We start from the raw sequence: 16,587 nt of genomic DNA on the forward strand, positions 1-16,587 counted from the left end.
TCTGTTACACACTGGATAATTTCTTCTCATATAGCTTATAGTCTACTAATGTATTCTTTAGCTATTTCTAATCTGCTATTAAACCTGTGTTCTGTTTTTTTTTTCTTTTTTTTTTACTTTAGTAATTCTTATTTTCGTTTCTAGAAGATATTTTCACAGTCCTTTTTCAAGTAGAGATTTATTGAATCATTAAAGTGACACAAATTTCAGCTGTACAACCATGGTACAACTTCTCAGGGGCAAATCTCATCCCCTCCAACAACACTCCTCATAGCTAAGGCAACTGTCTTTGTAGTATTATAGGGGTTTCAGAGGGAGGGATAGCTCTGATTTACCCTTATTTGTGAATATGTCATCCATTGACATAACTTTACAAGGGGAATGATTTCCTATTAAAGCTTCCCACCTAATATAGACAATGGCCTTTAACTTCTTTTTCCCACATTAACAAGGATATCAAAACTGAAATTCAAATTTATACACACAAGCAAATGTCATCATGTCAAAAAGTGACTTTCACCATTCCGAACTTACTTCTTTGGGTTCCACCTTTCACTTTGATTTAGTCTGATTATAGCCCTTACTATCTTAACAATTCTACAATACTTTCAAGAGATCTTAAAATATTTTACATCCAACAGAAACAACACATTCTGGTTGTTTCCACTAGAAAATATGTTTTAGTCTACCATGTTTCCTGAAACTGTTGAAGGTGTGCTCTTTGTAACAATTTTAACTAGAACCTAGCCCTACCTTCTACCCAACTTATTGAAAGTCATTTCATGAGGCAAGCCTTTTCACAACAAATATGCTAGAAACAAACTAGCCACAATGCAGTTTATTAACAAATTTCTACTATCCATACTCAACTTGTTCCCTGTCTGTGCAGTGATAACTAAGATAATTATAATAAATGCATCCAATCCTGACATTAAGAAGTAATTATATTAAGAAGTACACTTCTAAAATGTTCAACTGGGCTTCCCTGGTGGTGCAGTGGTTGAGAATCTGCCTGCCAATGCAGGGGACTCGGGTTCGAGCCCTGGTCCGGGAAGATCCCACATGCCACAGAGCAACTAGGCCCGTGAGTCACAACTACTGAGCCTGTGCGTCTGGAGCCTGTGCTCCGCAACGAGAGGTCGCAATAGTGAGAGGCCCGCGCACCGCGATGAAGAGTGGCCCCCGCTTGCCGCAACTAGAGAAAGCCCATGCACAGAAACGAAGGCCCAACACAGCCAAAAATAAATAAATAAATATTTAAAAATAAAAAAATAAAAAAATAAAATAAAATGTTCAACTTAAGAAATTTTACCATGAAATTTATGGGTGCCTGAACACAGGATTTTAAGATGTAAAAGGGTTTTATCTCATCTAGTTATACACAATAATGCAGTATTCCAAATGTGCGAATTCATATTAAAGTATGTATACTGAAATACAACCATAGTCAAATGATTCTAGGATTTTATTTGGCAAGATTTTGTCATCTGAACTTACTAGGTAATGAACAAAAAAATTTACTTTTAAGCATAATATATAAATGTTTTCCTTAAAAAACTTCACCATTTTCCCTTTTGAATTTAGAGTCTAAGCCTTAATAAAACTCACTGCAATGTTGTATTTGTCAAATGCTTAACTAGAATTCTCATATTCCCTTATTTCTAATACAATATGATTTATAAATGTGCTTATTTACTGAATGTTGCAGTTAACTTTTTTTGTTAACTATATATTATAAAATCTATGCATATCAAGAAAAAAATTACATTTTGCAACAGTAAATTAATATTTTTTTTACTTCTGAGTATAATTTTACATAAAATTTTGTTATATTACACTATACCAATTCTCTGCAATGCTATCTACAATAAAAATACTTGCAAAATATTTACTATTTTAAGAGTATATTAAAATTAAAAGATCAAGGGGAAAAAAGGGCATTAACTTAAAGAGACTTTTTTCCCATTTGGACAAAAATTAGTATCTTAAAGAATATATAACATATATTGTATGCAACAGAGATTAGGAATAATCTAAATTCCTTAACTTTATTTATTTATTTATTTTTACTGATTATCTAATTATTATGTTATTTTAATTAGAAAACACAGGATACAAAACTACAGACACTACTTGGTATATAATCCTCCAGACTTTTTTCTATTTATGTACTAATATAAATTAATATATATAACGATATATATACATTTAAAAATATTTGTATCATAGTACATATTCTATTTTATAATCTCTTTTTCACATACTAGATTATCATTCACCTTAAATATGAATTGCAACTGATGTATTTCATGTTTAAAATATTTCTCATAAAGCTTAAGTATTATCTAATTTTATAATTATTCAAGACAAATATTTATTCCAATTCATTTTTATAAGACAAAATCTAACTTTGTAATTTCTCCAAATCCTTCAAAAAATAAGCCTAAATAAAATGTCTAAAAATAGCACATGTACTTTTGGTTTTCATTTAAAATTACTGGCATTAAATGATATTAGCCACAACTAAAGAGGATAATGGATTTTAATTAAGGCTTGCCATCTTGATATCTTATTATACAAAGCAGTTTCCAAAGTAACAAAGACATTAAAAAGTATTACTATAAAAAATTATGTGCCTTTGCTAAACATAGCATTTTGAGGCATCTCCTACAGTAATCTCAGATTACTCAGAAAGAAATGTACTACTAATATTGTGCCAAGGGAAATTAACTAAGAAAGCTGGTACATTCTGCTACCAAACAACTCTGTTAACAGGGGAAAAGAACATTGGAGTCATAAGACCCATCTTAGCTGTGTACCTTTGGAAAATCATTTAACCTCTTAAAGGACAAATTTCTTCTTCAGTAAGATAAAGTTACCATTGGCTCCAAAGGGTTGTTTAGAAGATTATGTTTAGTTGTAATTTAAAGTTTTACTTTTTAAATCAAACTTATTTAATCCTTTGGTGGATCAAATTTTTTCAAACTAAAAAGTTTTGGTAATTAAATCAAAAGATGCATTCCAGGGCTTCCTTGGTGGCGCAGTGGTTGAGAGTCCGCCTGCCGATGCAGGGGACACAGGTTCGTGCCCTGGTCCGGGAGGATCCCACATGTCGCGGAGCAGCTAGGCCCGTGAGCCATGGCTGCTGAGCCTGCGCGTCCAGAGCCTGTGCTCTGCAACTGGAGAGGCCACAACAGTGAGAGGCCCGTGTACCGAGAGAAAAAAAAAAAAAAAGCATTCTATCACACATCTTGGAATCTCACTTTTTTTTTTTAAACCTATAAATATACTATCATATTATAGATCAGAAGTTGGCTAACTATGGCCCATGGGCCAAATCCAACTGGCCCTCTGTTTTTGTAAATCGAGATTTACTGGAACACAGCCACACTCATTAAATTATGCATTATTGATGGCTGCTTTTACACTACAACACTTGAGTTGAGCAACTGCAACAGAAACCAGATGGCTGACAAAGCCTAAAATATTTACCACTGGCATGTTACAGAAAAAAGTTTGTTGACCCTGGCCATAAATGACTATAAATTGAATTGGACAATGTATCCAAAAGGAATTAGGGGAAGAAAAAAAAAATCAAAGAAATATTAAAATATATACCTAAATTTAATGCCCCGCAATGCCATTCCAAAATCCTAAAAACAATCTAAGTTTCAAATGCAATTGGATCTAGAATAAGAAAATCTGGGTTACATAAAATATAAAAACAATACTAAGTTTATTAATAGTTTATTTAGAATTGCAAAGTATATCTTTGTGCCTCTTCAAATTAAAGTCAATTATTATTTCTATTATAAATAGTATTTATATCTACTTTATACAAATTATATTTTTACCTGCTAATGGCTTGCTCCTCATCAGTTATTCCAGTCTCCCTGAATGCCCTGTTTGATTCCGCCAAACTCAAGGCAATTGCTCTCTGAAGATCATCTTTATCATCTCCAGTGAGATCAATCACATCTGAAAAGCAAAACTATCTTTCTCAAAATTAAAAGTCAAACAAAATGAAAGGTAATTCTTATAATGGAGATTTTATACCCAATATACCCTTTCCAATCAAAGTCAGCACCAACTTAATTCTGTATAAGAGCCTCTCTGAAGAGAATGCAAACACTTTTTAAATTGGTTATACTTTGAAATTTAATGTTCTTCTCTATAAAATATACCTAAAGCAATTAAGAGTATAAATATTTTTCATTACAGAGGAATCTCAATATTTACTATGAAGTCTCTGATTAAAAGCTAATCAGCAGAAAGACTGCTAAAAACAGGTTCTTTAACAACAAAAATTGAAGCCAACATAATTAAACATTTACATTTATGCTCTCTGAAGTTAACCCAAATACACACACATTACAGTCGGCTATACTACCTAGACATTTATCAAAGTATAATAATTAAATGAGCTCTCAAAAACTATGTTTCAGAAACTAATTGACCATATATATCTATATTTATATACACTTTTAAAGTCTGGATGAATGTATGAAAGCTGTTAACAGTGGTTAATTTTGATGAGGAGGGTTATGGGGAGAAAGAAGTATAAGGATCTTTCACTTTCTATTTTCTGTTCTATGCATTCCTTTTAATTAAAAAAAAGTTTTCATTTCACAAAAGAGAAAAATATGCAAGTAAATGACAGGTTTTCTTTTGTTAGAATAAAATAAAGTAGTCTAGATGCTGTAAGTGTTCTTCTTCCAAAGAATAAAGTCTACAACTATTACCACATTCAAAAAAACTGATTTTTAATCCAATTTCCCAATATACATCGATTTATTTCCTTACCTCAAAAGATGTCAAGAATACTCCTATTATCATTTAAACAATGGTAGACCATAACATGTTGCTAAGTAGGATATTACAAAATAATGGGATGAGAAAGAGAAAGAAGTATAGCTGTTACTACCTTACCTTTGCATAGTTGGGATTATGCTGTTTGGTATTCTGGACAAGTTTTATAATCATTTTGTTTATTTATATTTGAGACATGTTAAAATTAATTTTTTTCTTTGTAATCTTAGAATATTATAAGAGGGAAACAAACAAAAGGGTTGGGGATGGGAGATAAAGTGTCTGCATTTTACCATCTGGCTACAGGGTTATATATAACTACTAGAAAAAAAATATTTTGCACTTAATAAAAAATAAAGTATATTGATAGTTTCAAAAGTCTACTTCTATTGTTATATACACTTTTTTCTCCAAACAGCAGCTTATGAGAATATTAAAAATATTAAAAATAACAGTTGGCCACAGAAGATTTGTTTAATAGTCTTAGAGAGTATAACAAAACCTCACAAAAATGTAGTAAGTAGGGTCCAAAAAATTCAGTTAAGTAAAATGTGGAACAGTTATAGAGCAAGTGAAATGATGGAGCATGCATACGTACGTCAGCAGGCCAAAGGTTTCCTAATTCTGGTTTACAAATTCCAAGTCCACCAAACCACAGCTGTAGATGGATATCACCTGGGTGTAGTCATTCAGTCCAGCTGAAATACTGATAAAGAAGCTAGGACTGCAGAGGCATGAAGTGGCCTCATAAAAATGAGAACTATCATGGTCATTAAATAATGACTAGAACTTGGGTGAGTAAAGAGAGAATAATGGAAGTAAAGAAAATAACTTGAAAATCACAGAGAAGCAGAAAAACAGGTTTTGGGGACATGATCAATTAGCCCTCAGACTCCAATCTCTCATCCTCCTTGTGTGCCCTCTACAACTACAGAAGCTGAAAAGATTAAAACAAACAAAACCTATTTTCCTGATTCACCTGCAGTTATGGTTCTGGATAAAATTTAGGTTACACCAATCGGATGCATTAGCATGAGATTTGGAAGGCAGACTTGAGGGGGGAAGCCTCTATCCTGCTGCTTTTGGCTGTTTTTCTCCAGCATGACTGAACAGATGTGGGCTGTTCCACAGTAGCAATCCAGTATCCAATTTACAGCTTCAGGTATGTCAAGAGATAGAATAGAAGTGGTAACCAGACTCTGCACTCCAATGCCCAGGCACAGCTCAGTGGCAGTTACCTAATCCTGGCTGCTTGTTCCCTGGGCAGCAGCTACAGAGCTATGTACGTTCTTGAACCCTGCAGTCCCAAAGGCAGTCTCCTGATTCACTTATCTTCCTGACTGTGGCAGACGGAATGTCTTCCCTGGCTGGCCAGTCCTGCAAGAATCTAGGAGTCATTTCAGAAAGCTGAGCTAGAGATCCTTCCTCCATTGCTTCCACTGATTTTCTTAAGAACCTAGTTCCCTGTATTAAATTTCTTCTTTGGAACTATCTAGAGTGTTTACTGTTTCATGACTGACAAGTAAACCAAACTGGCTAGAGCAGAACTCACCTAGAAATGGCAACAAGTTATACTTAGAACTTTTCAGAATTTAGCAATCGTAACTCAAGCAACACAAAAGCAAAAAACTAGGCAAGATGCTTTTAACCCTATTTCATAAATGAGATAATGAAGTTGCAAGAAATGAAGTCTAATAGTATAAGAATAAAGAATGGTACACAGGCTTCAAATTTGAGTCTGCAAATTATTAAGTCCAGTGGTCTTTCCTCCATACTAGCAGTATCCAAGTGTAGTCCATGGATCCTTGGGATCCCCAATGACCCTATGAAGGGAGGGGTTCCTTAAGTAAAAAATATTCTCATAATAATACTAAGATGTTATTTGCCTTTCCTACTGGGGTCACATTTGCAGTGATTATGCAAAACAACAGTGCATAAAACCACAGCATCTTAGCACAAATCAAGGCAGTAGCATCAAGTTAATTACATTACTACTATTCACACCCATTATTCAAAAAAAAAAAAAGCCAGTCTCTCTTAAATCCTTGATAAAATGAGGAAACTAATTTTATTAAATCTCAAACATTGTTTTATATGTTCTTTTAATTCTATGTGACAAAATAGAAAGTATGCATAGTACTTCTGCTGTATATCCAAAGTATCCTGTTGGTAAAGAAAAACACTAGTACACTGCTTGAGTTGAAAGCTGAACTGATTTTTTTTCATGGAGCACTATTTTTACTTGAAAGAACAACTGACAAACTACAAACTACGATTATTCAGACGTCAGTATTTGGCAGACATTTTCTGAAAAATAAAGTGAGCCTGTCACTTGAAGAACAAATGAAGAGTATTTGTTGCCAATGATTAGCATGGAATTTTCAAGCAAAAATTGAAACTTCAGAAAACTTGTTTCTACCACTATGAGCTTGACATCTTCCCAATACTTAAAGGCTTTTCTGGTGAAATCAAGTGATATTGACAATTTCTATTTGTTTTATAATGTAGACTTTCTTCCAACATTTGGAATGAAACCTTTTCCAAATTACCAATGCACTGTGTTATTAAATCATGCATGGATAAACAATCCATTCAAAGAGCAAGATAAGACACTAGGAGCATCTTTTGTTCTAATGTTTGGTCTCTGACCCAGTTCCTGACATAGAGCTCCTATATCACTTGGCATTTCCTAGCTTGATAGGAACATATTTTGCTGTAAGGAGGTGACTCTGGTGGATTCCTAAATAGCTTCAGGATGGGCCACTGGTCATCAGAAAGACTAAGCCATGATGAGAAGCTTGGAACTTTGAGCCCTACCTCCCATCCTCCAGGGAGACATAAGGACTGGAAATTAAGTTAATAATCGATCAGGCCTACCTGATGAAACCTCCATAAAAATCCCTACAGTACAAGGTTTGGGGAGCTTCAAGGTTGGTGAACATATCTACATGTTAGGAGGGTGGTGCACCCCAACTCCACATAACAGAAACTCCTGGCTTGGGACCCTTCCAGACCTTGCTCTATATACCTCTCCATCTGGCTGTACATACTTTATCATAGCCTTTATTATATAATAAACCAGTAAAAGTAAGTGTTTCCCTGAGTTATGAGCCATTATAGCAAATTATCAAACTTGAGGGGGTCTTGAGAACCCCCAATTTGTTGTAGCCAAGTCAGACAGAATGTGGGTAACCTGGGGACCCACTACTTGTGATTGGTGTCTAAGGTAGGGGCAATCTTATGGGACTGAGCATTTAGCCTGTGGGGTCTGATGCTAACTCCAGGTAGATGGTATCAGAATTGTAGAACACCCAGCTGGTGTTGGAGAATTGGTCGTGTGTGGGGGAAAAAAACTCACATATCTGGTGTCAGAAGTATTATAAGTATGAGCAGAGGAAGAAACAAGCAATTATAGTCTTTAATGCTAGAAAGGTTAGCTGACCACAGACTATCAGTTCTTAACTGAAAAGCTGGGACTTGTTCCTTTAAGTGATGGAGAAGGTTTATTTATTATTTGTAGTTTCACTATAATTACAATAATTTTCACCATGATGTCCCCATTACTTCATAAAGCTTCTTCTTTCCATAGGTCATTTTAGAACAATACAGAAATCTTTAATTATTATAATCTTCTCACATACCAAATACATATGATTTTAAGAACAGATATTAAGAAAATAAAACTTTATTTTAATAGAATGGGTAATCCTAAATTTATTTTTCTGGAGTTTAATGAATTTCTGTAAAATATGTAATAAACTATCAATTTCACAATGAAAAATAGCCCTCTATGATTTTCTTATGTGTTTATTCAAAAAGGAACAGAGAATAAGCTTAGCAGTAAACAATTTCTAATTGGCAAAAGTCAACTATAAAAACTTAGCCTTTGTAAAAATTCCATCCAAGTACCAAAGTACAATGAATATTTTTCTGTCAATGCCAAGGGAGGACCTTGGTAAAACACCAAACTTTGTTTGAACCAATCCTCCCTCCAGTATTAGTATTAGCATTAGTGTGAAGAGAATTCAAGGGCACAAGTGTGTTAGTGTCAGCTGAATAACACTGTAGAAAATCACGTCACAAAAGCCTACGAACAGTAATCTACAACATTTCAAGATTGACCAAAATAAAACATTTTTTCCTGTAAAGTCAGAAATATATATACCAAAACATAACATCCACCCTAATAAATCTTCCACTCTCCAAAAACTTACACACCAACTACCAAACATTTCTCTGCTAACTCCAAAACACAGAAAGTCATCAACTTAACAATAAATTAGACTTCAAATGTATGAATTGTTTATCACTCATTTTTTCTCATGAAAATGGTATATAAAATGACATGAGGCTTCCAAGTTAGTTCACAAGAGCCAATTTAGCCCATAATCTAACTGAATATATGCAAAGATTTTTATTTTAGAACAAAAAAGTTCTTTCATTATTTTCCTTACCTACATAAGGCTAAACCTAGGGGAAACGTTTTTTTATTTTTAATAAGCCAAGCTTATATTTACCAAATACATATCAAAGATACACCAGCAAAGATTTCTAGGCAGGGGAGTGATATGAGTAGAAATAACTGTTTTGGGAGTTAGAGGAGTTAAAAGTGCTGAACAAGAGTTTGAGAAGAGTAGGTACCACAGCAGAAAAAATCTCTGGCCCACCAAAAGGACAGGGATACCCTTAAGAGAAAAAAAGCAAATATGAAGAAAGAGATGGTCAACGGATTGGAAATGAGAAAAATACCATTCTCACTCTCACTCTGCTTCAACCACGGTTGTTGTCCTCACCATTCACCTCCTGAGCCAAAAACATACTCCTACCTCAAGACCCCAGCCTGGGACACACCTCCCTAAGACATCCTTGAGGTTCACCCCTTCACTTCCTCAGCTATCTGTATAAATGAAACATTTCCCAACCAACTTTCCATCTAAAATAGCATACCCCATGTCTGAACTACAACCTCATCCCTGCCAGCCTCTGTCCCTCTACCCTGCTCTATTGTTCTTCATGAACTTACTATTATCTGACAATAGTTATTTATTGTTTACTGTCTTTCCCCCTATGTAAACGGAGACACTTTTTGATTTTTTAATAGCCTAAAAGAGTACCTGACACATATTAGGCAATCAATAAATATTTGTTAAGCAAATAAAGGTTAATATCTAGACTATGGAATAGAAATAAAAATTAATGAGTCATCTCCACAGCGGCACTAGTTAGAATACTTGAGAGTATATACTTTATCCAAATTTTTTTCTAGTAAAAGGAAAAATAGCATAATAAAGTATCATGTTAAAAGAATACTTAAAATCAAGAAGACATAAGCAATGTAAACTGTGTTGCTCATCCCACTCTCCCATTCTCCCCTGCCGTCAGTCAGTTCTCGTAAGATGTTCCTACTTTTCCAATCTTCTCATTGCTAAACTCAGATTCTCCAAAACATCCAATAGAACTTCCTGTGATGATGGAAATGTACTATTATCCGTACTGTCCAATAAGGTAGCCACTAGTCACATGTGACTACTATTGACCATTTTAAATGTATCTATGGCAATGGAAAAAACTGAGTTTCAGTATTACTTAATTTTATGTTTAAATTTAAGTCTCCACATGTAACTATTGGCAACTGTATTGAACAGCTCAGCTCTAAATGGTCTTGCTCTGTTTTTAATAATAGCTGCTAAATTTATAATGGCAGCATTACTAAGTAAGGAAAGTAATAATAAAGGAGCCATTCTTGATTTTTGTCATCTGTTTTACTGTGTTTTCCAACTTGGAAAAAATTAAAAGTTAACATTCTATATTAGTCAACAAAAAGTGCAAAGGCCCATGGCTATCATCCTGTCCTAAAGTTAAAAGAAAATTCATAAAGTTATACAAGTAATTCTACAGTGTATGTCTAATATAGAATATAAGTCTAATTGCATCCAATCAGTTACAAGTAATTTTCATACCATTGTAGAAGCTCATTTTTAAGCTTAACATTGACTTTTGGTCAATCATCAAAATAGTTTTATGCATTAGAAATCTCTACAGAAAGAGATTTAACTTCCATTTCACTAATTTCTTTTTTCTATCTGCAGATGCTTGTTTAACAAATTTGGTGAATGGGAAAAATATCAGTGTTCAATTAATAAAATCCTAAACTGCTTAACATAAGTGATTTGCCCTCAGCAGGGGTGAGAACACTAGACTGGGATCTATTTATCATTTGTGCTTTAAATCACTTTTAGGCTAGCCAAGCAATATAACCAAGATTAGAGTTCTAGGACAGAACTTCAACATTTTTCTCACTTTCTATGCAATCCTCACCAAATAATTCAAGTTCTTTCGGAGGATAAAAAAAAAAAAAATACAGTGTGTCTTAAAAAAAAAAAATACAGTGATTCTAAATTTGTGAAGAGTCTACCACTTAACACTCACTCCAGTGTGTTATACTAATTTCTCTAAAACTTAAGCCAATATGCGGCATTATTTTCTGTGTTAAAATTACCTACCCAAATCCCTCTTATCTTTTGATCCATACTTTGATTGCTCAATTGTAGCACATCTCGTTCTGGCGGGTATATACCGTTTTTTTCCTGTTTTAAAAAAGTTCAAAAGAATTTAATGATCATGAAAGAAAGAATATTACTATTTGATTTCAAATTGGGCAAAAGCCTTATATGGTCATGTCTATGACAGAGTTTGCCATGACACAAAGACTTCACACAATCTCTTCTCTGATTACTAAATACATCTATGATATCTCTATATCTTGCATTGTTTCCTAGTTCCCTTTGCATTTTTAACTGCAAAACTCCTAACACAGTAATTTTATTTCTCATTTAAGCGAGAGGTATAGGAGGCACTCATTTGACAATTCACAATATCCAATCTAGACAGGAGATGTAAGTAATTTAAAAAGGTGCCTCAAATTTTTGCTAACAGTACTACAAAATGGTTTGGGTCTTTTCCCAAAATTCAACAGAGTATTATATTACAGTATGGAATGTTACTAAAGCAATACTTCTTAATTCCTTATTATGCAGAGTACAAGCTTTCCTTGAAATGTTTCCTTTTTCTCTCAAAAATGAAAGGTAAAAATACACTGAGAAGGCCAACAATTGAAAATGTAATTACTCCTTCAATATTAAAGTTCACAAATATGTGTTCTCCTAATCAAGTGACATAATTTGCTTTCTATTCTGATATATTTGGGTATATGAAAATTTCCCAGCAACCCCAAAAGTGACTTCTATGGGATATTAGTTTGAAAGCTAAATTTTTCTAGTCATCAAAAAAACATGTATTTTAGATCTTCTAAAAGAGACCTTCAGTTATAAGCTATATTCTAGCTTATAACAATAAAGAACAATTATATATTTAGCATTAGAGACTTTTATCTCAAAATATAGATGTTTTGTCAGCACTAAAACCAACAGATGACACACTTAAAGGTAGCAAGGTTTTGTTTATGCTTTAGCCTGGTTGTAACAGACTTTATACTTAAAAAAAAAAAAAAAAAAAGAAGAAGAAGAAGAAGAAATTGAAAAAATAAAAACCCTTACCATATTTGCAAGAATTAAGTTCGACTATGGTCAACTTTCAAGTAACAATGCATTTCACATAAAATTGAGAAAATGCTCAAAAAGGGTTTTATATCTAGAACAATCCCTTGAAAACTTCCTCACACTCTGATCACTCCAATACTCCACACTCCTTCAGCACTTACAGAGTTTTCCCCAAGAGGCCTGCGTTTGAATATATATATTCATTTGTAATTATTTTCTATCCTTCCCACGTTTTACCACCCCATCCAAGAATTAAAAATACACAGAGATTTCATTTCTACTCAGCAATTACAGCAGAGTAATTTAAAGAATCTGCTGAATGCATGACATCTACTTACTTTCTCAGTTTTAAACCTTGTAACACTTGGTATTATACAAGTGTCATAACACTTGTAGTATTATTATGACACTACTAAATTTAAATGCTGAACAAAGACTATTTCCTAAAGGCAGTTGTACTTCTTAGAACTTTATGAAAGATGGTACAAATTTGTTAAATAGAAAAGAACTATTGTCACCTCATCAGCTATATTTTTCTCAGTTTAATACTAATACTATTATAATACAATCACCCCACTATATTTCTACAAGTTTTTTTCTCAATAATCTCAAACCAACTTTATGAATAATGCACTATCCAAATTATTCAATTATTAAATATGAATTAGCATCCTGGTTAGAAAGACAGCTCATTTTATCAATAAAGAAACCACAACAACGAGCAATTTGCTCAATAAGATAATCAGTAAGATGAAACCAGAAACTCCATCTCTCTACCATTCCCTTCAAGTGGAATATGAAAGTACTTAGTGCATATTTGCCGAGAGCTACACATACACACACACACACACACACACACAATTTTTTTCAATTATCAACAAATGGGACACATGTTTTCTGAAATCAGGTTGCTTCCTCCCTAAGAGCACCTATTCAAATCTCTCTTTTTGTCCATAACATTTTCACTATTCCTTGTCAAAAGTCTTGAACAGGTGTTAACATGTGACTTAAACAATATTTTCTAATTTTCACACAGCAAATAAGACATAATCTTTAATGACAGTCTTATAATCCTAATTCTCCCCTGCAAATCTATATATGCTGTCCCACGTCTCAAAGTCTACCATCTACATTGAGTTCACAGCTATCATTCTAAAATCTTTCCATCCTTTCAACTAGAACACTGAACCATGTTTTGCTCGGTTTTGTCTCCTTCATTTTAACCAGCTGTCTTCAGTCAGAATCTTTCTTTTTTTCTTTTTTCTACCTAATTTCATTTTCCTCCCAAGTCTCAGAACCTTGAAAGATATGTTATTCTCACATACTAATTCCTCCTCTATTTATACCACTTCTCTTTTTTCCAACTTCTTATAACAAGCTTCTCAACCCTGTTCAAGAGAACTTTCATTGGTTTCAAAACAGCTTTTTACACATATTAACAAAACAACTCAACACTTTTTGAGAAACAGTAACATCCTATTATAATGGTGGGACTACCAATGGTCTCTTGCCCTTTTAAGTTTAGTTTGGTAAGCAAGAAAGGCACAGCAAATAATTTCAAAATAGCACAGTAACCTTTAAGACAGAAGTATGCTCTGGGTGTCAGAAAAGCCCTTGGATCAATCTAGAGGCTAGAGGAAACATTTTAGAGCCAGCAGCTCTTAAGCTAAGTCTTATAACATCAGAAGAAATTAGGCTAGGGATAAAGGCTGGAGGAGAGTCCAGACAGAAGGAACAACAAGTGTAAAGACAGAAGAAATTAAATAGCACTGGGTGAATGAGAACTTCCAATCTATTCTGTATTATCACAGTGTAAAGTGAGAGGAGGAAAACAGTAGAAAATGAAGGTAGAGATGTAGATAGGGGCCAAACCACACTTTGTCTTGAACCTGGACACAGCAATTGAGTCTGTCTTACATACATAAAACTTCTCCCATCACCTATTACATGTGTGAGATAGGAGTATCCTAGCTTTGGCTGACATAAGACCATTTTTGGAGCAAAAACACTAAGATTACCTTGAAATTTTGAAATTAAAATATTTTATCAATGAACATTAAACAGCATTTAATGTCAATCAATAGCTATAAACATCTATGTGAATGGGATCTTCCTGCTTGTTTCCTAACTTTGACCAAGTCTATAAAACAAAATCAAAAATCCTCTTCAAGTACAAGTTAGTAATCAAACTTCTCAAATCCAGAATGCATAGAAATACCCACATTTTATATAATGCAGTTATTACACCATAATGAGATAGAGATAAATGAACATATTTTCCAAAACTCAACTATATAAGCATAAATTATTCATATTATAAAGAAAAATCAGAGTCCCGTGTAAAATTTTCCATATGTATGTATGTGTATATGTGTATTTATTTATTTTGTTATGTTGTAGTAAGCCTTTTTCCAAGATCTTTATTCTGGAGAGGGGTTGGAGTTAAGGGAAGGAAAATTCTGTTAAACAGCAAATCTATCAGTAATTAGAAACAACACTTTATCTTCAAAAATAATACTAAGATCTCTACCAACACTTAACATCAATAAAACAAATGACTGTGCCCCATTTAAAATTCCAGAAACTTTTGTTTCTTTAATGAGTAAGACCTTTAAATGTTCCATATTTCAAAACAATGAATACAATATGAAATGTTTTATAAAAGTATATACAACTTAAATATAATCTTTTACTCCTAAACTGAAAACAAATACAGCAGCTAATAAAAACGTATGTGCCTTTCAACTACACCAAAAAGAACCAAAGCTGAAGTAGCTCCTTTTTTGTTCTTCACCTCTGTTTAAACAAAACACAGCTCCAAGAAAAATTTTTCATTACATTCTAATTAAAATATTAAGAAAGAGCAGTAAACTTACTCGTATCTGCTTGGCTTCCCACACTGATGTATCTATCATTGCCAGGTAGCGCTGTTTGGTAGTAAGTTGTCTCCTCCTGCTGAGGGGTCTTGGCATTCTTCGCAGTAAGGAAAGCCACCGCTAGTTCCAAGTTTCCATTACTATCCTTCAAATATCAAGAACGGAACATCAAATATTTTGGAATAACTCTATACATTCTCATGTGATTATGTAATTTTCTCCATAACAACTAATAGTAAAAATCACTTTCAGATTTAAAATTATTCTATATGATTCTTAATTTTACAGTATAAATTCACTGTAAACAAAGTAGACTATATAAATAGTAATTCCTTTTTCTATTAATTAAAACTACTAATATAATGTAAAAATCAAGTCTATAACTAATTATCCAATCATAAGTTACACTCCTAAACAAATGAACAAACTAAAAAATGTTTTCTGGAACTGGCCACATAGAAGGGTGAAAAATAAATATTTAAAATAGTACTTCAGCAAACAAGGACAACAAAAGATATTCCCTTTAGTATGTATGCTGAATGCCTACCTAGAGGCAAACTAACAAGCAAATATCAAAGACTCATAAGAAGAAAACAGCAAAATGGTCTGAAGCTTGATAGAGAGACACACAGAACTCCTAGAAATACTCAATACTATCAAGATGAAAATCCTACCCAAATTAAATATATAAATTGTATGTAGTTCGCATCAGAAGTATACCTGGACACTTTGTTATAAAGCAGAAACTAACACATCATTGTAAAGCAATTATACTCCAATAAAGATGTTAAAAAAAAAAAAAAAAGAAAAAGTATACCTGGACAAAAGTATTCTAAAGTTAATTTAGAAGAAAACAGATGCTAAAATACTAAGAATTTTTGAAATAGCAAAATGAGACTTGCCCACTTATCTCTATATTCTCTCCACAGTTAACAGTAAGTATAACACTAGCTCTATGACAGCTAACTGAAACCACATTATGAAATCCAGATATTAGTAATGAAGTTATCTTTGTAACAGAAGGCCATAACCCATAATACTACATAGGCCTTTAGAAGTTTAGCATACACACGAAGCATAATAGGAAGCCAGTGGAAGGTTTTCGACAGAAATGGCATGGTATGACTTACATTTTAAAAGGATTACTCTGGCTGTATGCTGAGAATAGACTATAGGAGAGAATGGGTACAAGCAGAGAGTCCAACATTATTTGCTATCATATTAAATGTGGGGAGGGATAAAAGGAGAAAGAACAGGATGATTCCAAGATTTGAGGCCTGAGCAACTGGAAGAATGAAGTCCCCAACCCATCCTAACTCCAATTCTAGCAGCCTTTGAGGAAA

General features: G+C 33.4%; 1 protein-coding gene across 2 annotated transcripts in view; it reads right to left on the reverse strand.

Annotated features, from left to right (window-relative positions):
* Nucleotides 1-16,587, reverse strand: part of USP25 (ubiquitin specific peptidase 25) — a 139,530-nt gene that overhangs the window by 100,872 nt on the left and 22,071 nt on the right. For both annotated transcript variants that reach the window (XM_060098607.1, XM_060098606.1), the window contains exons 3-4: nucleotides 15,245-15,389; nucleotides 3,855-3,978 (exon numbers count right to left, since the gene is read on the reverse strand). In XM_060098607.1, coding sequence (XP_059954590.1) covers nucleotides 3,855-3,978; nucleotides 15,245-15,389 — 269 coding nt within the window. The remainder of the gene's footprint in view (nucleotides 1-3,854; nucleotides 3,979-15,244; nucleotides 15,390-16,587) is intronic.

The sequence above is a fragment of the Mesoplodon densirostris genome, chromosome 5, assembly GCF_025265405.1.
Source record: "Mesoplodon densirostris isolate mMesDen1 chromosome 5, mMesDen1 primary haplotype, whole genome shotgun sequence".
Taxonomy (NCBI): domain Eukaryota; kingdom Metazoa; phylum Chordata; class Mammalia; order Artiodactyla; family Ziphiidae; genus Mesoplodon; species Mesoplodon densirostris.